The 25,693-nt window shown below is 44.2% G+C and overlaps 1 protein-coding gene across 1 annotated transcript in view; it reads left to right on the top strand.

Moving 5' to 3' along the window:
* The window catches only part of KSR2 (kinase suppressor of ras 2), a gene marked incomplete at its 3' end in the record, with an annotated part of 130,036 nt that overhangs the window by 33,087 nt on the left and 71,256 nt on the right, over window positions 1-25,693 (top strand). Inside the window, exon 4 of the mRNA XM_081966893.1 lies at window positions 9,158-9,665. Within this exon, the coding sequence (XP_081823019.1) occupies window positions 9,158-9,665 (508 nt within the window). The remainder of the gene's footprint in view (window positions 1-9,157; window positions 9,666-25,693) is intronic.

Consider the following 25,693-nt stretch of genomic DNA (forward strand, 5'->3'; position numbering starts at 1 on the left):
GGTTTGATAGAATAGGCATGCCCTCTTCAGTATTTCTGTGTCCATGGTTATGACGCAAAATGTATGTATGTATGTATGTATGTATGTATGTATGTATGTATGTATGTATGTATGTATATGTATGTATGTGTCCATCCATCCATCCATCTATCTGGGAAAGGAAGGAAGGAGGGAAGAAGAAAGGGAAGGGAAGGGGAGAGGGGAGAATGTAAGGAAAGGAGATGGAGGAGAGGGGAAAAGAAAAAGAAAGAAGAAAGGAAAGGAAAGGAAAAAGGAAAAGAACGGAAAGGAGAAAAGAAAGAGGAAAGGAAAGCTCACACTTGCCCGGGTCCTTTCTCTTGGGCTAATGAAATAAACCTGCCCGTGAAGATGGACAAGTCAGACAGAAGATGGATATCGGGGCGCTTAACAAGTGGAGGAAAAGGAGGCTGCATGGACTTCACGCCCTGTTTGTGAGCTTTACGGGTTCTTTGCCATGAAGGAAAAGGGCACCTGTGTCGCCACGCTTTCTCTTCCTCCGGATGGCTGCTTGGCAGATGAGCTTTCCACGCCTGTCCCAGTGACGGATGTCGGGAGCTGGGGAGCAGAGCACGTCTGTCAGCGGAGAACTGCACACATACATATCCGCACTCCCCATCCCTCCACCCTATTTCCCCCCTAGAGATTCATCCACCTCCACCCCATCCCGTCCCAAACCTTCGTTCCTGCGATTTTGCCCAACGGGCGTTGGGTTCTCCACCCTTGGCTGGCAGAGACGGGAATTATTAATGGTGGAAAGGAAGCACGTTTCCTCTCCTTTCTTTTCATATCGCCTCTCAATCCATCACTTTGACACGGGAGGGAGGGGGGGAACCCCCCCCCCCAGTTTTTCTTCTTTCTCCCTGCCCCACGTTTGGGCTGTAGGGGGCTTCATTGGGGAGGGGAGGGTCGTGATCTCAGCACCCCTCCTTCGAAACGTTACTTAAAACGCGGGATATTAAGCACCAGAGAAGCATATTGCAATGGGAGCGCCGGGCCAATTAATCAGTTTTAGCGCATGAATGTGATTGTCAGAAATATATCCTGAAAATGCCGGGTTTGGGGCTGGGGGGGAAGAAGGATGTTTGGGGAGGGGGGAGAGAGAATGCAGAAATCCATTACTTCTCCAGATGAAGAGGGTGGGTGGGGGTGGGGGGAAGACATAGGATCCCATTTGTCATTTTTATGAAACGGCTAATGCCTCTTCATTAGGATGTACCCAGATCAGCACCGGTAAGCAGGGAATGAGATTGCAGTGGAGACGGGCGAAAAGTTTATCTTGATCGCTGTGTGTGTGTGTGTGTGTGTGTGTGTGTGTGTGTGTTGCAGCTGGTTTGTTACGGGGTCGCACAGCTCGTCCTCGACTTTACGACCGTTCGTTCGGTGACCCGTTCCAAGTTTCCACGGCACTAAAAACGGGGACCACCTGTGACCCCTTTTCGCACTTAATGACCCTTGCAAATTGCCCTGGTTTTACGTGATTTGCGTTCAGATGGCTTGGAAACCAACTCACCTTTGCAACAGTGGCTGAGCCAAGTCAGTGGGGGAGGGGAACCAGATTCACTTAACGACTGGGTTACTGATTTACTGACTAGAACTCACAGCCGCCTGGTTTCTAACTTGGCACCTTAATCGTTACACAGAACCGGCCTTTATAAGTTCATTAGATTTTTCTTATTTTTTTTTTCTTCCTCTGTAGGCAGCCCGGAATGCCTGGTTGGTCTAGCGGGGTTCCTACCTGTATTACGGAGGTTGTAAGCCTCTCAGAGCTTAATCATCATAATCTGTGTCACTTGATGATTTGGGCCTGGTCGCTATCTCTTAAATCCCAACTTCCTTAAAAGATATTGTCTGGGGGAGGGGGGGGGTTAAAAAAAGAAATGGAACAGCAAAGCCTCCTTAAGATAGCTAGTTTGGTGTGGTAGTTAAGGCATCAGATAAAATCCACCCTCCCAATCTGTCTCCTCTTTCTTCTTCTATCTTTCTTCTTCTTTTTTTCTATATAAAAAAGGCTATGTATGTATGTTCCAGCATAACTCTGGAACACCTCGAGCAATTTCAACCACACTAATTTTAAAATTTTTATTGTTAATATTAATTGGGTTTGTTTTTGGATACTTTATTTAATTTCCTTTTTAACTTTTGTAATATGTGTTTTTTTAAATGTTGTATGCCGCCCTGAGTCCTTTGCGAAAAGGGTAGCATATAAATCCAACAAACAAACAAACAAACAAACAAACAAACACTTGGTACACAGATGACTTACTCTCTGGAAACAAATACTGGGGGGAGGGGGGCGGAGAAAGATACCACTGGTGTGTGTGTGTTCCACCATAACTCTGGAATGCCTGGGCCGTTAAGGAGAGCGAGTGTGGCATCCTAGACTGGCAACTGTGATGTCAGTCACTTCGCAGCTTCCTCTGGAAAGCCAGCCATGACGTCTGCCCTCCAGTGGACCAATGGGGAAGCAGCCAATGGATTTGGAGCAAAGTGCCAGGATCGTAGACAGGATAGGAAAGAGGAGCACATAGGAACGGGAAGGGAGAGGGCAGGGATGATGGGCATGGGAGTAGAGGGAAGAAAGACCCCTCTCAATGGCTCCCTGTCAGACAAACGCTTTGACCTCCATAAATACCCGGGTAATGCCAGATTATCAGCTAGTAATGCATAAGTGCATAAATAATAGGCATATACAATACACAAATCCTCCTTCGAATATGGTAGATTTATTCTGGACTGAGAGTCCAGGCATCTTTCCGGTGCCACAATGGACATCAACCCATTCTCAAGGGCCCCACCTGACTCTTCCTTCTGTCCTTCTTTCTGCCTGCCGCCCGATTAATGACTCGTGCTGTTGAGTCGTTTAATTTTATGGACATGCAAAAAAATCTGGTGTCGGGCCACCTGTCCACCCCAGGGCCGGAGGCTGTTTGCATCTTAGAGGGATCTCTCATCATCTGAGCAACGTGAGGCCAGACACAAACAGACCATAATGGAGGGTTCAAGGGGAGCCTTCAGCTGTTCAGTGCTTAATTGGGTTACGTTTATGACCGCGCAGATGACCGACGATGGGAAAAGTCCTTCCGGGATGGAGAAGTCAGCTGGTGACTCACCCCCCCCCCCCCGGTTGACTTAGGCGATGGGGTTCGAGATCTTATTTTGGGTTTTGAAGGGTTTTTAATCTACATTCAAGAGCTGTGGTGGTGCAGCGGTTAGAAGGCAGTATTGCAGGCAAACTCTGCGAACTGCCAGGAGTTCGATTCTCACTGGCTCAAGGTTAACTCAGCCTTCCATCCTTCTACGGTTGATAAAATGAGGACCCAGATTGTTGGGGGCAAGAGGCTAACTCTGTAAACCACTTAGAGAGGGCTATAAGCCACTATGAAGCGGTATATAAGTCCTATTTTATTCTATTCTATTCAGTTCTGTTCTGTCCTGTCCTATCCTATCCTATCCTATCCTATTCTCTATATTCTGTTGTGTTCTGTTCTGTTTTGTTTTGTTTTATTCTATTCTGTTCTCTTCTCTTCTCTGTATTCTTGTCTATCCTATTCTCCTCTCTGTATTTTGTTCTGTTCTGTCCTGTCCTATCCTATCCTACCCTATCCTAATTTCTATCCCTATCCCTATTCCTATTATTTCTATTGCTGTGGTGGTGCAGTGGTTAGAATGCAGTGTTGCAGGCAAACTCTGCCCACTGCCAGGAGTTCGATCCTGACTGGCTCCATCCTCATTCAGTAAAATGAGGGCCCAAATTATTGGGGGCCAGAGACTGACTCTGAAAACTGCTCAGAGAGGGCCGTGAAGCACTATGAAGTGGTATATAAGTCCAAGGGCTCTTACTCTTGCTATTAGCTTCCTTTCCCTGTCAAATCTGGCCCCAAATACCCCTCTTTTCCTTCCCCCTCCACAAAACAACCCTCCCTCAAAATATAAAACCTAGCCGTGCTTCGTGGCCTTTTTTTTTTCGCCTTTTGCATAAAATTGTAGGTTGCCTAGTAACTTGGGGTGAGTTGTGGAGGAGGAGAGCTCACAGAAAGCTTTCCTTTCTTTTTCTTAAATCAGCCATGGATTATTTTGCAGCATGTAAGAGCTGTGCAGCCTTGTCCCAAGCTGGTGCTTTCAGTAGGGACACCTGCGTGTGGGTGGGTGTAATACAGGTGGCGCTTGACTTACGACCACAATTGAGCCTGAACATTTCTCGGGGCTAAGCGAGACAGCAGTGAGGTTTACCCCCCTTTTATGACCTTCCTTACCAACCGTTCTTAAACGAATCTCTGAAAGGTGTTAATGTCAGACCTGTAACCCCCCTGTTGCATTGGGCCTTCAGGCCTGCCACATCTTCTACTGTGGGAAGATGGGGAGGGGGGCGATTGTACGGAGTATGGGAGAGACATAGTCAAAATTACATTCCTTTCTCAGAGAGTCAAGGACACCTTGCCCTGTACTTGGAGTGGTGTGACTGGGAGGCATCTCCAGTTTTGGATGGTGCCTTATTGGGCCATGGGATGGACATTTGTGTGCTGGGCAGGGACTTGAACTTTCACTTGGGTGAGGAAAATCTGGAAGCTTGTTCCTTGTTCCTCCTTCTGGTGCTTTGGAGAATAGGCTGACACCTTTCCTCTTCTTTCTGGCAGCCCCTCTGGTAGGATGAAAGAAGGATCCATCCTGCATCCTTCTTCCTGTTACAATTTTAGCAGCTTGTCTTGGCATTTCCTGGGTGTCACGAGAAAGCATCTGAGAAGTGGGTTTAAAGTCCTTTCTGAAGGGGAGCCACAACCAACTGCATTCAACGACTCCAACTCTCCTAGCCTTCTTAAAAAGCATCATGGGTTAAAATGCAAACATGGTTAGAGAAAGCGATACATTAGCCCGTAGAGTTTAAGCCAGAGGGATTCTTATTGGGTATCCTACCAGAGAAATATAGTGAAGAAGATTCATATTTGATTGTACAAATAATAACAGCAGCTAGAATTGTATTTGCACAAAATTGGAACGAAAGCAAAATCCCATCGGAAGGGGAGGTAATAAAGAAGATATTAGACTGTGCAGAAATGAACAGGTTGACGTTGAGAATAAAGGACAAAGAGGAATCAGTGTACTACAGGACAATGGGCCGATTTTATGATCGGCTTGAAAAAAAAGATATAAATAGAAAGAAAAAGGAACCAAACATGAAATAAATATCTCAGACGACACATGATTAAATTAGGGTGAGGGGAAATAAGAAAATATGAAAATATACAGGTGGAAAAAATGATATAAATTGACAAATGTTAAATAGCAATTATAAGAATATACATATATATTTAGGAATGAATTTGAAAGGGAAAATAAAAAAACCTTTTACAAAAAAAAAGCATCATGGATGCCTTTGTATGTATTCACAAGGTATTTTTAGGTGGGACATCCAAATTTTTACAACACGAATCAAGCTGCGACCCAAGAATCAAGAATAAATGGCAAGGAAACGTACACTGATAATGGCAAGAACATGCCTGAAGTCTGGTTGTAGAGGAGCTACAACCTCCTTGTGCCACGTCCTTTAGGCTTTCTCCCTCTCTCCTTCCAGCCATTCCACTCCTATCTTTAGTATCCATCAATCATCATTAATTAGCAACAGTAATTACTCTCTCCCCCTCCCTGATGGCTGGATAATTGTAAGTGGCTGAGCCATAACTGCACATTTTTCCCTTGTAATGATTGACCAGAAATTGTTGCAGTGCAGTGGTCTCATTTTTTGCAAGGTGGGGGAGATCCTGTGATTGGTTGGGTTACTCGTGTGTTTGTAGAAAGGGCATGACAATCTCTTATTCCACAATCTTCGGACAGCTCTGGCTCTTTAGCTTTGAAACGGAGATAAGCACCGCCCCCTAGAGTCGGGAACGACTAGCACTTATGTGTGAGGGGAACCTTCACCTTTAAGTTAGCAACAATGTCTGTGTCTTTCTAGAATAGATCCATTTCTGATTGGTGTGTTGATTCCAGATCGTTGACAAATCAGCTGTTGAGGTCATCTCCTTCCCTTTAATTCTGGGATCAGTTGATCCAGTGGAACCTAAGGTTGCAAAACTTTGGTTAGATCCTAGAAACTGTGGTCAGGGTTGTTTCATCAGGACCTTGGACAGATCACAGAAAGCAGTCGACTAAATTCTAGCAGAATCTCAATTGAGAACTGGGCATCTTCTGAGTTTTGTGCCATATTTAGACAGTTGCACTCCAGGTGTGGGATCATCTCAGGTGAGGTACACCAGGTGAGGTGTACATCTCAGAAAGGACTTCTCTAGTTTTCCGGAGAGTAAAAGAAAAAAAAATGCTGGCTGTGGAATTCTGGGAGTTGAAGTCTACAAGCCTTAAAGTTGCTAAGTTTGGAGACCCTTGGTCTAGGACATTGGATCCATCTTTTATGGCTTGTTAAATTGTGGGCTTGTGGCTGAAATGTTTGGATAAGCCCAACAACTGTGTTCTCTGCCTGGTTGCTGGGTGGTTGTGGCCATGGTGGCAGTGGTGAAATTCAATTTTTTAAAAATACTGGTTACATGGGCGTGGCTTGGTGGGCGTGGCAGGGGAAGGATACTGCAAAATCCACATTCCCTCCCCATTCCTGGGAGAAGGGTATTGCAAAATCTCCATTCCCTCCCTACTCTGGGGCCAGCCAGAGGTGGTATTTGCTGGTTCTCTGAACTACTCAATTGTTTTGATCCGGCCTTAAAAGTCCTGCCATCACGCCACTGCTGTTTATTTTATTTTATTTTTATTCCCAGACCTGTTTTTTATATTTAAAAAAAAATCTGCAAGTTTTATTACCACCAAAGACACTTTCTTCCACTTCACTTGTTGCCACCTTTAAAAAGAAAAAACTCTTTTAATCAACTCCTTCCTACTCTATCTTGCAGCCTCTGTGCTTTTTCCTCTCCCTTCTTCTTCCTGACAGCCAGAAATAAATTGATTCCCTTGAAAAGGAGGCCTTGATAACAGGGCTATCAATTAATGGCTCCTGTGAAATAAAAAAAAAGGAGGAGCTGGAAGATTCTCCCTTTTAGAATGCAAATACACTACCTTTTCAAGACACGCATGGGTTGTTAGAGGAACCAGATCAAACGTTGTCAAAGCGGGGAAAGTTTCCCCTTGTAAGAATTAAAATTGGGTGAGATCCGTACAGGTGAGATACTTAGTGCTTATTGGCCTTAGTAACGAGGCCATCAAGGCTTTGTACAATCCCCTCTTCATCAATCTCCCTAGCATTTAATCTCTGTTTGGATGTACAATTGGGAATAGAACAGACTTGGAAGGGACCTCGTAAGGTCTTCTAATCCAGCACCCCCCAACCTTTTGGGCACTAGCAACCGGACAGAGGTTTTTCCGTGGAGTAGAGAGGGTGTTGTTTTACATGCTGCCTACATCCTGTGGATAGGGCTTCACTTGTCTGCACAACCCAGTTTCTGGCATGCCGTGGCCCAGTGCCAGTTCACGGGCTGAGGATTGGGGACCCCTGTTCTAGCCCAACCCCCTGCTGAGGCAGGAGACCCTTGACCATCGCAGACAAATGTCTGTCCAGTCTCTTCTTTAAAACCTCCAGTGATGGAGCAGCCACAGCTTCTGGAGGCAAGCAGTTCCACTGACCAATTCTTCTCACCATCAGGAAGTTTTGAGATCAGGTTAACAGTTTAGCAGAGTTGGAAGGGACCTTGTAGGCCATCTAGTCTAACCCCCTGCCCAAGCAGAAGTTTCCTCTTTAGTACTAGATTGGATCATACAGGCAGACCTACAGAGATACAGGCAGTCCTTGAGTCAGGACCACAACGGGGACCAGAATTTCTGTTGCTAAGAGAAGTGGTTACCGTATTTTTTGGAGTGTAAGACGCTCCAAAGTATAAGATGCACCTAGATTTTGGGGAGGAAAACAAGGGAAAAATATCTGCCTCTGCCTCCCAGCAATTTGCCTTCTTGCAACAAACAGTACAGACAATATACACTGTTTGTGGTGTTATATTTCAGGCTATACTTGTACAGAGGCTGTTAAAATTGATGTGCTTTCTGGAAGTATAGTTATTCTCTGCTATTTAAAAGAATAGCACTTTTTAAAACAATAGCACTGGGCCTCTTCAGATCAAGCATTTATTTTAAAAAGCTTCTTCATTTTGTTAAGTTGTCTAGAATAATAATAAAGCAGTCTTTCAAAAATAAGTCTAATAATTTGAACATTCTATAGGCATTTATAGTTGTTGACTTACCTCGTTGCAGCAAACAGCCTGATTAGCACAAGAAAAAAAAATCTGCCTCTGCCTCCCAGCAATTTGCTACGTGGAGCAAACAGCAAGTTTCACTTTCAATTTCTCCCGATCACCAGCTGTTTCAGGCTGCAGGGATTGCTATAGTCTATTGAAGCCTCCGCAAGCCCCGTTTGCTTCAAAGAGGTAAATTGCTGGGAGGCAGAAGCCAAAGGGTTGGGGCCGGTGGGTGGGTGGGGTTACATTCAGTGTATAAGACACACCCAAATTTTCACCCCCTTTTAGGGGGGGAAGGTGCGTCTTATACTCCAAAAAATATGGTAAGTAAGTCACACCCGATCGTATGACCTTTTCACATTGGTTGTTAAGTGTTCTTCGCATTGGGTAGACCAGGCCGAAGCAATGCTGGTAAACTGGGCTGAAGTGAGGCAGACGAACAGCTGGAGCCTGTTCCCAGTGTGTGCATGCACAGAGTTGCCGGATGAAGGGAACAGCTAAAGAACAGGGGTCAACTTGGGAGTGAGGCCACAGGTGGAGAATGAATGGCCCCTCCCAGAGGAAATAAAAGAGGAGCGAAAGGGGAATGGAGTTTGCAGGAGAAAATTAGTTTACTTCATTGGTTCGTGACTCTCCGAGGCTCCTTGCCAAGTTTTGCAGAGATCGGCCTGGCAGCTCTCCAAGCCAGAGAAGGTCTGTGACTGTAAATCCTCCTTTGAAAGACTTTGCTGGATGGGAATGAGAAGAATTCACTGTCAATTAATAAACAGGGTTTTTTGTCGGGACAAGGCATCGTGGTTTGGAGAAGCCTAGGTCAGAATAGTTCTGACAGATCATGTGGAGCTATGCTTCAAACCGTAAGCCACAATTGCTATTTCTCCTTCCATTTTTTTTCTCGTTTCCCCCTACAGGCGGTAGTCTCTCCAAACAAGATTGCACCATCCAGTGGCCGCCAGCGACCGAGACCGACAAAGAAAACAGGTCCATGTGCCAATCCGAATCCATGCAGTGGATCCGAACTCACCTCTCTCTGAGTCCCAAGCCTAAGTCCAAGTGCATCCCACACTTCTGCCACCCAACATTGCCCCACGAGCTGATCTACACGCACACGGACAGGCTAACCGTGGAAGGTTTTCCAGGACTCTTCCCACCGCTGGAATCCGGCCACCGCTCCTTGCCCCCTTCCCCACGCCAACGGCATGCGGCCCACACCCCACCCTGCACCCCGAATATCATCACCACCATGACAGCTCCAGGGACACCGCCGGTCAGGAGGAGGAACAAAGGGAAACCGCCGGGCACGCCGCCCCCTTCGTCTCGGAAGCTGATCCACCTCTTCCCAGGCTTCACCGTCTTGCATCGGAGCAAATCTCACGAGTTCCAGCTGGGCAATCGGGTGGACGAGTCTCACACCCCCAAGTAAGTGGACGGAGAACAATTTGGTTGGGAAACAGGGAGGTGGGGGCTTCGACCAGGTGATACCCAGCTAGTTCTCATGCCTTCAGGCACCTTACCTGAAGGCCCAGAAGTTGGATTTTAAGTTTACGACTCACAGAGATGGTCTTGAGATACACAGAAGGACGTTACCTAGTTGGGTGATGAAACATCTGCAAGGAAACAGCCAAGGTGGGAGAGCACCAAGGACCCTATGTGGTGGTCCTCCCCTCCTCCCCCTCCTTCTCTTCCTCCCCCTCCTCCTCCTCATCTTCCTCCCCCTCCTCCTCCTCATCTTCCTCCCCTCATCCCATTCTTTTCTAGCACTGTAGCTCTTACCTACTTTGGGTAATGAAATGTCTGGAAGAAAACAGCCAAGGTGACAGAGCTCCAAAACCCCAAAAGTCATCATTCTCCTCCTCCTCCTCCCTCCCTCCCTCCCACTCCACAAACCCCACTCCCTTCTAACACTGTAGCTCTTATCTACTTTGGGTAAGGAAACGTCTGCAAGAAAGCCCCCAAGCTCAGAGACCATCAAGGACCCCACAGTCTCCTCCTCGTCTCCCTCTCCACAAACCCCACTCCCTTCTAACACTGTAGCTCTTATCTACTTTGCCTTTTGGTCAGGTCAGCTTCAGGGTTGACAGTTAATTTGTGCCAACACCTTTTTTTTAAAAAAAAAAGAGTTTTATTATTTATTAGGATTATTAGGATTAGTGACTCTGTTTCTTTCTTTAATGTACCTGTTGTTAACCATAAACAAGTTTTTTCACTGTCCACTTTATCTTTTATTTTTTCCAGAAATTGACTTATTATTATTATTATTATTATTATTATTATTATTATTATTATTATTATTATTATTATTATTATTATTATTATTATTTTGCTGTTTTGCCTGTTTTGTAAAGGAAGGTTGGCCGACGGCAACGGGCGTTTTTATTTGAAAACCTGGCAGATGACAGGTCCTGATGAGCCTCCCCCATCCCTGCTGTTTTTAGGATGTTTGTTGTTTTAAAATGATTGGTTTGGGGTTGTTTTTAATGAGATTTATGGGTGTGTTTTTTTAATGTCACCACCAGGACTGGGTGCGATATAAAGTGTGCAAGTAAATAAACAGCTTTGTCAGAGCAGAGATGAGAAGAGAATTGGCATCTCAGGATGCTTTTCGTTGTGTAACCATTCCTTCTGAATGTGTGTCTTCTAGTTTTGTCTATTTCTTGTCTGCTGCAGCCTTAACGCTTCCTATTTAGGAAACCTGTTTGTCGTACAATTTTATGCAGTCTTTTTCTTAGATTTATCCCCTTCCTTTCTTCCAGCAGCCTAAAGCAATCTCCACTCTATTCCTTCCTCCGTTTTTCTTCCCTTTATCATTCTGCTCTTTTTGCTACCATGTTTTCTAACGTAACTTCCTGTTGCAGTTGTCCCTAAAATATAGAGTACAGAATAACGAAGGGACCTTGGAGGTCTTCTAGTCCAACCCCCTGCTCAAGCAGGAGACCCTATACTGTTCCATGGCTGCCCAGACTCTTTCTAAAACTCCTCAGTAGTGGAGCATCTGCAAGTCCCAGAGATTGATTCATTGTCCTCACTGTTAGGACATTTCTCCTTAATTAGTTTCCATCCATTGCTTCGTCTCCTGCCTTCTGGTGCTTTGGACAATAAGTTGACCCCCTCTTCTTTGTAGTAGCTCTTCATATATTGGAAGACTATCGTGTCACTCCTAGTTCTTTTAAAAAAAATTAAACTAAGGTGAAGGTAAAGGTTCCCTTCGTACATATGTGCTAGTCGTTTCCAACTCTAGGGGGCAGTGCTTATCTCAGTTTCAAAGCCGAAGAGCCAGCGCTGTCTGAAGACGTCTCCGCGGTCATGTGGCCGGCATGACTCAATGCCAAAGGTGCACAGAACACTGTTCCCTTCCCACCAAAGGTGGTTCCTATTTTTCTATTTGCATTTTTTACCTGCTTTCGAACTGCTAGGTTGGCAGAAGCTGGGACAAGTCACGGGAGCTCACTCTGTTATGCGGCGCTTGGGATTTGAACCGCCGAACTGCCGACCTTTCTGATCGACAAGCTCAGCATCTTAGCCACTGAGCCACCGCGTCCCTCTTCATTAAACTAGACATATCCAATTCCTGCCACCGTTCTTCATGTGTTTTAGCCTCGGGCCCCCTAATCATCTTCGTTGCTCTTCTCTGCACTCTTTCCAGAGCTTAAACATCCTTTTTATATATTATGAGGATAATGCACCCAAGAAAGTGTTTTATTGTATGCTTGGATTATTCTTTCCTCCCGTTTCCCGGTAAGGTGTTTTTACTGAACGGCATTTTCCAATTTTATAAAGCTGCCTTGAGCAATATGAAGAAAGGTGTCATAAATACAAGCATGGCAGAAATTATATTTCAGAGCATGGATGGTCTGACTTTTATTTTTTTCAGTCAGTGGCCACATTTCCTTGAGCGATGGGTGAGGATGAATCAAGGGGGGGGACGACAAGATCACCCCTTTTTATGTTTTTTTCATTCTCTTTCTCTTTTTGGAGTGGTGCGTTGGCCTAGAGGTGGATCTCTCACCTCACCATCAGGAGGCTCTTGAATTTGATCCTAGGTAGTGGCAGAACTTTCTCTCTCTGGGCACAATGAGATTATATCTGCCGAATGAAACTCCGCATTGGCAACAGGAGGAGCATCCGGCCAGTAAAAGCTCGGCTCCATTCAGTTGCCCAGAATCCACTCATAAGGGATTATGGGGGCATTAAAAGATGATGATGATGAGTTTCTATGGCTGAGTGGTGCGGGGCCTAGAAGTGGAGCTCCTACCTTACAATCAGGAGGTTGGGAGTTCGATCCTAGGTAGAGGCAGATCTTTCTCTCTCTCTCTGGGCACACTGAGAATATATTTGCCGAACAAAAACTCCGCATTGGCGACAGGAAGGGCATCCGGCCAGTAAACCCTCAGCTCCATTCAGTTGCCCAGACTCCACCCCGATGCAAGGGATTATGGGGTCGCTAAAAGAGGAGGAGGAGTCTTTGTTCTCTTTCGGACCCCTTTCTTTCGCACTCAACAGCAGAGAGCAAGGAAGCAAAACACCCTTTTAAAGACACTCTCAGCTGATCTCCTTTAATAATTGAGTTTCAGAATTCAATTTTTTTTTGGAAAAAAAGATTAGGCTGATGTAATTACCATCGTAGGTTGCCAACTCTCGTTACAGAACCGCGCTGGCATAGGCTGCGCCATGTAGGAGATACACTTTCGCCTTTAATGAATGGAATTGAGCCTGTATCTGACATGGTATGTTAAACTATACCATTAGACTTGTGATGATTACTTTGAACTGTTTTTAATGACCTCTGACTAGAGCAATAAAAGCGTGAAAAGGAGAGGACTACTTAATTTGTATTCCTCAACTCAAGGGTCTTATGAGGTGGAAAGCCAAGCGGATCAGCAATATATATATTAGCCTCGTTTCAATAAAAGACTGCTGCTTGTTATTTTAAGTCTCTTATCTATCTCTCGCTATATAAAAGGCAAGTACCATTCACTCATCACGAAATCTCCATAACCATAAAGCCTACAAACTTGAAATTTGGCACTTAAGTTCCTCTTGGCTTCTAGGTGCTCGCTAAGAAAGAATTTTTCAAAATGACCATCAGATCATTAGTATTTATTATGCAGTGTGTGTGTGTGTATACATACATACATACATACATACATACATACATACATGCATACATACATACACGTATATATATATATACATACATATACATATATACATACATATACATATACATACATACATTCTGTGATAAGCCGAAGGACAGAAAGAGGGAGTAGTGACCTTCCTCCCATATTTAGTCATACCAGGGGTTGTAACACAAATACATACCTATTTCCCTGGCTCAACTGATAAGGAAGAGAACCCGTGGCTTAGTGGCTAAGACTCCTGCCTAAGATATATACAGCCCGGGTTCAAATCCCAGTAAGGGTATGGCTAGCTGATGAGAGCTAATTAGTTCGAAATAGATCTATACTAGTCTCCCTTTATTTATTTATTAGTACAAATACAACACATACATACATACATATATACATACATATATACATACACCCTCTGATGCTAAGGAGTTAGACATTCTACTCCCTCTCCCCACTTGAAAATAACTCTGTTCCAACTGCCAGTTGCCTCACATTTCGTTACCTCAGTTCAAACTGGCAGACGTTTCACTCCTTCACTCAGGAGCGGCCTGGGGCTCCTTACAGTACTAAACGTCAGTACTTCACCAAATGTCTACACCTTCCACCTATGGAACTGCTTCCAAACTCAAGCGGCGGAAGCGATCTTCCCTTATGCGTTTCAATCACCGACCACCACTGAGCCAATGAATTGAACCGGAGTGAACCGAATCACGTAGCTTCGTCGCAAAGCACGGGTGTCCAGCTAGTCTGCCGATAGGATGATCTGAGCTGGTCCTAATATTCTTCCCTAGGTTTCTCTTTTCTCTTCCCCTGCCCATTTTTACGTTTCTATTTTCTAAGGCCTCAGTACTACTTTGGGACGGGGGGGGGGGGGGGAAGGGGGAATCAATCATTAGGGAGACCTACTGATTCTTAGGGATCCAGGACAGGGGTGGGTTAAAGCAGTCACTCCTGACGGCTCGCTCATGGCTGCGCTTTATGCGTGCATGCGCAGTGCAGTAATAATTGCCCTGCGCATGCGCAGAAACAAAAAAACAAGATGGCGGCACCAACGACGCAGCCCAGGGAACCGGTTCGGGGGCATGGCAGGTTCCAGCGAGTCAGGCTGCCAAACCATTGCCGCTTCGGCCGAAGCAGTCCGAACCCACCACTGATCCATGTCAGAGAGAAGAAGGGGTCAAGATATTCCTCCAAAGCGCCCGAGAGCAGGATAAGAAGTAATGGATGGAAACTAATCCAGGAGAGAAGCAATTTCCCGAGAAGCCTAGGTCAGAAGGCTGCTTTCCCAGAAGCACACAAGCTAATACTTCTCCCACTTGTGGAGACCGACGTATTTCTCCATGTCTGTTTTTTATCCGAGAAGGTTCGAAACCGGGACCTCTGGAATCTTACCCAGGGAGCAATCCCACCCCCCCACCCCCAGCTATCTTGCTCGGCTATGCTTTTCCTTCCCCGTCCCCGCACTGCCATCTAAATATGAGATGCTGGGCAATGAAGCTTTTGCCTTCAATTTCATGAATCAGTTTATCTCTAATGAGTAGAAAACAGCACATTAGCCATTTGTGCCTGGCGGTGACACACACACACACACACACACACAGACCCACACAGACACACACCCCAATCCATTGATAGGGTTGCCAGCTCATTAAGTCAAAATATGGCACCACCAAAGGACAGGGATCCATTCTTCCTAATGAACTGTTCCACGCCAGCAGGATTTCGGAGTACGGGGGGGGGGGGGATTGTCATCTTTCTACCTCGAGCCATTATTTTCCTTCTGACTGTCCTTTCAGAAAAATTCTCAGCTGTCTCTCTTCTTATATATATTCCCTTCTTATATATAAAGGGCGGGGGGGGGGGGAGGAGAAGAAGAAGGAAAACTGGCCGGAGGGAAGAACTACCTGTAGAATACAAAATAACAGAGTCGGAAGGGACCTTGGAGGTCTTCTAGTCCAACCCCCTGCCTAGGCAGGAAACCCAACACCACTTCAGACAAATGGTTACCCAACATCTTCTTAAGAACTTCTTAGGGCCAAGTCAAATCTCCCAAGAGAATTAAAAGGAGGATTTGGGGACTTCGCTGCTCTTCAGCCGATGAGATATGACAAAAGGACCAGGGGTGACGAAGGGAGGGCAGATTGGAAGCAACACGATTTCAAAATTAAGCCAAGCGCTGTGTCACTTCACAGACACAGATTTGAACCTGGAGGCATTAGTTAATGGCATCATTGGACTCAGATTATCGTTAATATTCACAACCAAAGAATGATGGTGCAACCATGCCTACAGACCCCATTCTGAAAACACAAAAGCTGCAATTCCCTGTTCTTTCTTCCATCGCAAGCAGCTAATCCATTAAAACCATCAAACCACCGGTTTGTTCCTAATCTCGTGAAATTTCCTAATGTTCTCATAACAATCATGGTTTAATGTCTAGTTTGATGAAAAGAAGGACTAGGGGAGACAGGATAGCAGTCTTCCAATATCTCAGGGTTGGGGTTAGTCAAGCTATTCTCCAAAGCCCCCGAGGGCAGAACAAGAAGCAATCAAGGAGAGAAGCAACTTAGAACTAAGGAGACATTTCCTGACAGTGAGAACAATTAATCAGTGGAACTGAAGTTGCCTCCAGAAGTTGTGAATGCCCCAACACTGGATGTTTTAAAGAAGATGTTGGATAACCATTTGTCTGAAGTGGTGTAGGGTTTCCAGCCTAAGCAAGGGGTTGGACTAGAAGACCTCCAAGGTCCCTTCCAACTCTGTTATTCTTTGTTCTATTTTTCTATTTCCCCCCCTTGTCAGTTTCTCCAGTGTCAGGTCGGCAAGATTTAAGGAAAGCCTCCCTCAGCTTTCCCCCCCTCTCTCTATAGTGGCTGGTGGGGCAGACGTAGGTCATTTCACTGTATGCCAGAGACAAGGAACCAGTAATTGGGGAGGGGGGGGGGGATGAATTGGTGAGGAGCTCTATAGAGGAAGCCTACTGAGATGAAAATGAGTGAAACCTTGAAATACGAAGCTCTATGGAAACGGAGCAGAGGAATATCCGTTTCCAGCAGAACACACCTATTCACAGCCCTGCACAGATATAAAAATATCAGAATCCTCATAAAGGTGGCTTGCTTTGCCCCATGGCTAATTCGCCTTCTCCTTCAGTAAAGTTTACTTAATCTTTTGTTCTTAGTTCTTGGCATTTTAGCCAGGAACCCTTTTCCTTGGACTACTCCAATATAAAGCAATCAGAAAACCTGCACCTCATGTCTGGCGTCCATCATTGGCTTCAGCACCAGGCTCAGACCTGAATTGGGGACAACAGGTTGATGTCTCTCCTTTTTAGTCTGCTGTCTAGATTTGCCGTCGCTTTCCTCCCCAGGAGCAAGCCTCTTTTAATTTCTCGGCTGCAGTCCCCATCTGCGGTCATCTTGGAGCCCAGGAATATAAAACTGGTCACTACCTCCAATTCTTCCCCATCTATTTGCTTATAACTTAGTTTTTTAAAAAAAATATTTTAAACACTTACACACAATGACACAAACATGCACCAAACTTACAAATAACATCAGAACTACACATTCCTTCTTACAGCAGATATCTGTTGGTGCATCTTTACAAACGCTATTTCCCTCTCAATACATTCTAATTTTACTTTTATAATCCTTTTATTTCTTACACTTTTGCTTAAATAGTCTATGTTTGGTCATTCGTATCAGACAGTCTTTGTTATTCTTCTACTATTATATAACTTTTTCTACTTTTGTAAATCCTACTTTTCCTACATTCTTGTCACGGTTTCCTACTTCTTCTATAAAACAAATTGCATTTCCCAAATTCTCATTTCCTGTTTCTATCCTCAAACCACTTATACCATTTTTTCCCCAAATTAAATGAAATGCCTTATATAACTTAGTGAAGTGAAGATTCAACTTGTCTTGCTTTCTGCCCAAGCTGGATTTGTCTTCTCCTACAAGTTCTCTCTAGTGCCAGAAGTGCTGTTGCAATTTAACTAGATGACTGTGTATGTGTGGGGGAAACTGTTAGATCTTCTCTGTCCGTCACTGTCTTCTTCTCTGTAATTAAACATTTCAGGTGAGCTGAAGTGCGGCTCTGGGAGAACAAACTGGGATAGAAGTTAATCAAGCATGTCCGGTTGCTAATTGCAGAAGGGGTCCTTAGGAGCCTCCCTCCCTATTCTTTCGGTTGCGTAAGACCTAGGGGGTCTAGCGAGACTCCACCCACTTCTGGTTGGACTATCATGATTTATAATTAAAGTGGCTGGAGCTTGCATAAACACAAGGGGAGAATTCCCCAGAGACTGTGTAGTTTATTAACATAAATCGATCAAGGGAAGAGGGAACAAATACTAAAGAATTTCTCCACTCTCCAGTGCTCAAGGAACAGCTCCTTTCCCACTGCACTGAGAGGAAGGGGAACTTGGAAGGGACTCGGTGGAAGGATGAAGGTTAATTTATTCTAATAGGTCTTAATGATTTTCAGGAGGCAGCCACTGAATCCTGCCTTCTAATCCCATTAGTGTTTCAGGATAATGATTAGCACATTAAAAAGGAAAGGTTTTTTTTCTCCCTCTCTCTCCCCGGTGGAATTAGATGCAGGTGCTGTCATTTAACCTGCTAGAGAGGTGTTCAAACTATTCATAAGCGCAGAGAACAATGGCTTTTTAGGCAAGCTTAGCTTTTAAACCCAACTTAAATGGTCAGCTAGGCTGGAAGGAGGGGTCAAGCAGGAAACTAGATTCATACCCTCTTTTGGGCTTTGAATTTGAGCTTGTATTCTGATTGGTTGTCAGGCTCCCATGGGGCCATGCAGGGACAACTCTGTTGGCTGTCCTGAGTCCCAAGCTTGGTTGACTCTTGCTGGGTGATGATGTAATGAAAAGGCTTTGGGATTCCTATTATGGCTCTGCCTGAAGGAGGTAGATCTTTGTCATGTAGAATAGACTGGCTGAGGCTTTAATGGCCCATTGACAAAGGTGATGGGGAGGCTGAGTTTCTGCCTCCCTTTTAGGGGGAAATATTCTGCCCTTTTAATGTTCCCTAAAAGATCTCATTTTCCTAGGCGAGGGAAAGGGGCTAACTTCCTACAGTATCTACTCGATTTCTCCCATCTGATGTTTTGATCGATGGAAACATTGACGGTTTCATTAGGCTGTCACAAATCAAAGGCCTTTCATTTACTTCTAAATGGCCCAGAGCTGGTTCTCCGGAGCGATGCACACCAGGACCTTCCAATTAGCGTTTCCGTTTCTGCTTTAGATGCTGATTGGTGATGGGTTACTAAGTGCCCATGAAATGCTTAAGAAGACCCAAGGAAGTCATAAGGCTCCTTCTTCTTTTTTTTTAATTTTTATTATTCTTATTATTACCGGTACTTCCTCTCAGCCTGTTTTCCAGATTACTGTTCTGTTGATGATGATGGGCTGGGGAATTCTTGAAGGACCAGAGAAATTTCGTGAAGGGGGGAAAAAAGCAATGTTGCAGATCTTGACCTTATGAGCCAACAGCTGGAATTCAGTCATTACGGCTGGGATACCATTTGGCACAGCGTCCGCTGGGCAGTCGCAAAGTGTCTCATCAAACTCTTTCAGATGTTCGTTTCCCCCCCCCCCCAACTTTGGCTAGTCCACTACGAGTACCATATTTTTCAGAGTATAAGAAGCACCGGAGTATTAGACGCACCAAGATTTTGAAGAGGCAATTTTTTTTTTAAAAAAAGCAGTTTTTGCACTCTGCAGACCTCCCCCAAAACAGCCTGTTTTTCCCCAAAACGGATCTGTTTATTGTAAAAAAAAAAAGGCCATGCATAGCCTTTAGGAGGCTTATAGAGTGCTCCTGGGACTGTGGGGGCAAAAACGAGCAAAAAAACCAGCCTATTTTTCGCTCATTTTTGCCCTCACCAGCCCCCAGGAGCACTCTGGAAGCCTCCTAAAGGCTATGCACGGCCATTTCTGTGAAGGTGGGGTTTCAGTGTATAAGTTGCACCCAGATTTTCACCCTTTTTGTGTGTGTCTTATACTCCAAAAAATATGGTAATTCAGGAACCTGGTCAGTTTGAGTTAAATGAGGTTGACATTCCCACATAGTTGTCACTGTTCCAAGTAACACCCCTAACAAAAGAAGGCTCCAAGGCTTGAGTTTCCTCCAAATTTCTGTTTTATTAGAGATTGGCACATCTGGGAAAACCCAAATCTGAACGTTTTCCCCACCCAAACAAAAGTCCAAGTCCCTGCCCTGCACCCATCATGTCCATCCCATGGTCCAGTCAGGCGCCATCCAAAACTGGAGAGGCCTCCTCCCAGTCACACCATCACGGCTGCAAGGCAAGGTGTCCTTGACTCTCCGAGAAAAGAACGCTATTTTGACTATACCCTGTTTCCCCCCCCCAAATAAGACCTCCCCGGATAATAAGCCCAATCGGGGTTTGGAGTGCATGCGCTAAATTAAACCCTCCCCGCAAAATAATTTCCCTCCCCGAAAATATTGCAACACAGCAGCAGCCATGAGGTGACCACGCTCGCCGGCTCCTGAACCTCAAAAATAATAAGGCCTCCCCGAAAATAAGACCAAGCGCTTATTTCGGGGGGGGGGGGGTCAGAAGAAAATAAGACCCTGTCTTATTTTTGGGGAAACACGTATATCTCCCATACTCCATATAAACCCCTCTCCCAATTTCCCACAGCATTAATTGGGACAGGCTAAAGGCCCAAAGTAAAAGAAACTATTCTGACAATAATTTTGTTCCATACAGTATCAACTGTGTGAACTCTCAAGTTTCTTCTTTCCACTATGTATTCAAAATGTACAATGATTTGTGTGTGTGTGTGTGTGTGTGTGTGTGTGTGTGTGTGTGTACAGGTATACAGTTCTTTAATGACCATTCAAAGTTACAACAGCATTGAAAAAAAGTGACTTTTTCCAGAGGAGAAAAGAAACCCCCAAGAAAGTTCACTTTGCCTTTTGAAAAGCACCTTTGGGACTCCGATTTAGTGTTAAATCCAAATCGATTGTGATGCAGAAAGCTGTGACGTGGAAAACCAAAGCTGGTATAATTGAAAATCCGAACTGTTTTAAATAGATCCTTTTTAAATATATATATATATATATATATATATATATATATATATATATATATATATATATATATATATATATATATATATATATATATATATATATATATATATATATATATATATATATATATATATATATATATATATATATATATATATATATATATATATATATATATATATATATATATATATATATATAAATAGTGATGAAAAGGAAACGGGGAAAAAAAGAACAAAACACAAAAGGTCCTTTCTTAAGTGAAAAACCAACAAACCCTGCACACTGAAAATAGGTGTGTAAATGCTTCCCAGAACTTAATAAACTTCATTTCCTTGAACAGAAAATAATAAAAATCAAGTACCCCCCTTCCCGAATAATGAAAAAGGTTGTGCTTTGCTTTCTTCGGGTCACCTTGAATGCGAGGCCTCCTGTGAAGTTTTGGGGGTAGGAAGAAAGGCCTTATAGAGCCAGCCGTAATCCAAGGTTGATCAACCCCAATTGGCTGGGGTCCCAGAACTCTAAGCTAACTCTAAAGACCCCCCCCCCACTTAATACAACGTGTGAGTCCCTTGCATTATGTTTGCAAATCACCTCCGTGGCTTTATCTCGAGCAAATGGAAAGGAGTTTTGAACAAACCCTGTTTTCTTCGGGAGGCTTAGAGGTAAAAAAAATCAGATAGGCGCAGCCGTTTTCCATTTCATAGGTGGAGGTAATTAATGTTAATTACTGTAAAGGAGTTTTATCGAAAGGGGTGGGTGGGGGGGAGAACAGTTTGGGGGTGAGGTTGCATCTGCTAGGTCCCCTGATGGGGCCGTACCTTCTTTTCCCCCACTTGGAAAAGTCAAGGCATGATTCTGAATTTAGATGAGAATTTATATCTCCATGGGGACCCGAGTGTCAACCTGCGTGGACTGCCCATTAGCTTGCTCAGAGCACTGCAGGCAGCAAGGGGTTGGTGGAGCCACCTGAAGCTCAGCTCGGCATGGATGTTACAGGTGGAAGAAGGCGGGGGGACGGGACAGGACGGGGACTTGGCTGTTGTTTTAAATGTTCAGTTTCTTTTAGCCAAACTGGTGACGCCAGGCCTTTTCAGACTGGGAAAGGAGATCTTCGCACTAACTGAGTTCACCAACATACAAACCCAAGGTTATCAAAAGGCATTATGATTCTCTCTCTCTCCTTCCTTCCTTCCTTCCTTCCTTCCTTCCTTCCTTCCTTCCATCCATCTTTCTTTCTTTTTCTTTCTCTCTCTCTCTCTCTCTCTCTCTCTCTCTCTCTCTTTCTTTCTTTCTTTCTTTCTTTCTTCTTTCCTTCCTTTCTATTGGCCAAGTGTGATTGGACACCCAAGGAATTTCTCATATGCTCTCAGTGTACATAAAAGAAAAGATACATTCGTCACGAGTCATAAGCTACAGCACCTAATGATAGTCCTAGGGTACAAATAAGCCATCGAATCAGACTAGGAAACAATATAAATTGTAAGGATACAAGCAACAAAGTTATAGTCATGCAGTCATAAGTGGGAGGAGATGGGTGGTAGGAATGATGGGGAGATTAATAGTAATAGTAATGCAGGCCTAGTAAATAGTTTGACAGTCTTAAGGGAATAATTTGTTTAGCAGAGTGATGGCATTTGGGGGAAAACTGTTCTTGTGTCTCGTTGTTCTGGTGTCGTTTTGAGGGTAGGAGTTGAAATAATTTATATCCAGGATACGAGGGGTCTGTAGATATTTTCACAGCCCTATTTTTGACTCGTGCAGTGTACAACGTCCTCAATGGAAGGCAGGTTGGTAGCCATTGTTTCTTTCTGCAGTTCTGATTCTCCTCTGAAGTCTCTGTCTGTCTTGTTGGGTTTCAGAACCAAACCAGAGAGTTATGGAGGTTCAGATGACGGACTCAACGATTCCTCTGTAGAACAGAATCAGCAGCTCTTTGGGCAGTTTGAGCTTCCTGAGTTGGCACAGAAAGAACATTCTTTGTTGTGCTTTTTTGATGATGTTTTTGACGTTAGGTGTCCATTTGAGGTCTTGAGATATGATAGAACCATGATTTAGCATAGTGCGTAAACTCAGCCACTAAGTTATCTTCACGTGTGGTTTGTTTGTTTATTGGTATCCCATCTTTATGATTTTTACTCATTCAAGTCCGTGAACATATCCAAGACACCTTCCTTCTCCCATTTCCCTCACAACAGCCCCCCCTATGAAGTGAGTTGGGCTGAGAGAGGTGGATTGGTTCAAAGTCACCCATCTGGCTTTCATGCCTAAAGCAGGACTAGAACTCACAGTCTCCCGGAGATTGGCTCAAAGTCACTCAGCTGGCTTTCATGCCTAAAGTGGGTCTAGAACTTTAGAACATGGCTGGCTGGGGAATTCTGGGAGTTGAAGTCCTTTAATTTGTCAAAGTTGGATACCCTGTAATAGACAGAATCTTGCCAGATTAAAGCACCTAACCTAACAGATAGACGCTGGGAGATTCTAGGGAGTTAGCTACCCTCAACCTTTTTCCTCCCCACACCATTCAATCTTCTTCTCACAGCCCCTTTCTGGAATGTGCTGCCTCCCCCCCCACACCAAACTGCTGTGCTGTTGTTGACACACACACACACACCCTCCTTCTTCAGCTGCACATTGCATCACACTTGCTGGTGTCTTTTAAGAAGTTATACTTTGCGCTAGAGAAAAGAGAATAATAAATCAGTGAAATTTCCACCTTGGAAATTCAGCTGCAGGTGGGGGAATGCCTGTGTGTGGGGACAGGCAAGTGCATTGCTAATGAATCCGGATGCCTTTGATACGGAGAACTTCCTTTCCTCAAGCAAACACAAAGCAATTTCAGTCGCTTTCAGTCTTATCTCTGAGTAGAACAAGGGAAGGATAGTACTGAATACTGCATCCTTGTTCCTGAACTCATTGACTAGGGAAGAGGAGGACCAGGGGAGACAGGATAGCAGCCTTCCAATATTTGAGGGGCTGCCACAGAGAGGAGGGGGTCAAGCTATTTTCCAAGGCCAGGCAAGGAATAATGGATGGAAACTGACCCAGGAGAGATTCAACCTGGAAATAAGGAGGAATTTCCTGACAGTGAGAACAATCAAATCAGTGGAACAGAAGTTGCCTTCGGAAGTTGTAGGAGCTTCATCCCTGGAAGCTTTCAAGAAGAGACCGGACTGCCCTTTGTCAGAAATAGTGTAGGGTCTCCTGCTTGAGCGGGAGGTTGGACTAGATGACCTACAAGGTCCCTTCCAACTCTGTTAATCTGTTAATCTAACTCATATTTGGGGTTGTTTCTCTTCAAAAGATGAGGCAGTCATTGAAAGGGTTTGTTTTTCAAGTCTCAAACTCTTTCCATCTTAACAATTTTTACGTTCTTCCTGTTACAAGAAAACCACGAAACCGGGCAGGGATCCTTCCTATTCCATTCTACAAACAACATGATTCAGAATTTTCATTTCCTTCATGACCAGACGTAGATGGGAAGCTTTGATATGTTTGAGATTATAACAAGGTTGGCAACCTCCTGCACCCCAAAATCTCATATATATTTTTGGCATGAGATCCTAGGCAATTTTTCTTCAGGAGTCCAGAACAAAATTGCCGACACCCCCAATCTACCAAATATTGGAAGGAAATGGGCAAAACTCCCCGTTCTTGGGTTCACACAGACTAAGGTTTGGCAACTTTAAGATAATTGAACCCTGACTCCCAGAATTCCCAAGGCTGCAGGTGTTGACTTCAACTCCCAGAATTCCCCAGCCACCACGGATCGACTTCAACTCTCTGAATCGAATTGCAAAATTCTGGGAGTTGAAGTCCACATCTCTCAAAGTTGCTAAGAGTTGAGAAACACTGCTCTGGGCCCAATCTAAAGAAACTCCATCCAAGAATCTAGAATCTTCCTCAATTTACATTAGGCCAGAATTGTTTTTGCAGGATCCAGAATAAAAAAAAATATCTCTTTGCGACTTTCTCTTCTTCCCTTTAGGTAATTTTTTTCTTTTAAAAAAAAAAAAATCCACAGTGCATTGAAAGGAAGTGCACCTCTGAATTAAACATCATGCAATCTAGTCAAGCTTGCATTTCTTTCCCCTGCCATCTCTTAAATCACGTTTTTTTATTATTGCTGCTGTTGTTTCTCCTACCGTAAAAAAATTAATTTGGGAACCATTTGCCCAAAGGGGAAATGATTTTCGGTACATTGCTCCAATCTTTTATTAAAGAAAGAGATTCAGGTGAATACACCTTTTGGGTATGATCTGTAGCCAAGAAAGGATAACACAGCATCATTCCGGTCCAAGATTTGAATTGGTAGTTTGAACGTGAATTTGAGAGCTGGTTGATCACTAACCAGGAACCGTCAAGTTGACATCTTTATTATTTCTTCTTCTTCTTTTTTACTCTTGGACAAAAACTAACTAGATTCAGATAAAAACCTGGCTTGGAAATGCCAGCCATTTTCTTTTGCTGTGTGTTGGGGTTTTATTTATTTATGAGCATTAGTGAACTCGCCATCTCTGCCGATTGTCAGAAATGGCCGGCTGGGGAATTCTGGGAGTTGAAGTCTACCATCTTCAAGTTGTCGAGGTCCAGAACTTTATGTTCTATAAAGTCCTCCATCTGTGATATAGACGGGGCCAGGTCTGTTTGGAGAGCGCCGCTTCTTAAGTGGTCCTGCAGGATAAGAATTCAGCTGTTACAAATCAAGTGACTCGGTTTTTATTGGCAGATCTCTCAATTAGTCGGAAAAATACTGGCTTTCCCGGACACTGTTGACAGTTTGTTACCGGTTTCTCTTTTACTCTGTAATTCTCTGGTTTTTCTTTTTAGACTCTTGTTTGATTTCTATACAATACAATAGCGGAGTTGGAAGGGACCTTGGAGGTCTTCTAGTCCAACCCCCTGCCCAGGCAGGAAACCTTACACCATTTCAGACAAATGGCTATCCAACATCTTCTCAAAGACTTCCAGTGTTGGGGCATTCAGAACTTCTGGAGGCAAGTTGTTCCACTGGTTAATTGTTCTAACTGTCAGGAAATTTCTCCTTAGTTTTAAGTTGCTTCTCTCCTTGATTAGTTTCCATCCATTGCTTCTTGTCCTGCCTTCAGGTGCTTTTGGAGAATAGCTTGACTCCCTTTTCTTTGGGGCAGCCCCTCAAATATTGGAAGACTGCTATCATGTCTTCCCTTGTCCAAGTCCTTTTTTCTCCCTTTTTTTTTTCTACCAAGCC

This window comes from Natrix helvetica (assembly GCF_964273705.1).
Source record: "Natrix helvetica genome assembly, chromosome: 14".
Classification (NCBI taxonomy): Eukaryota; Metazoa; Chordata; class Lepidosauria; order Squamata; family Natricidae; genus Natrix; species Natrix helvetica.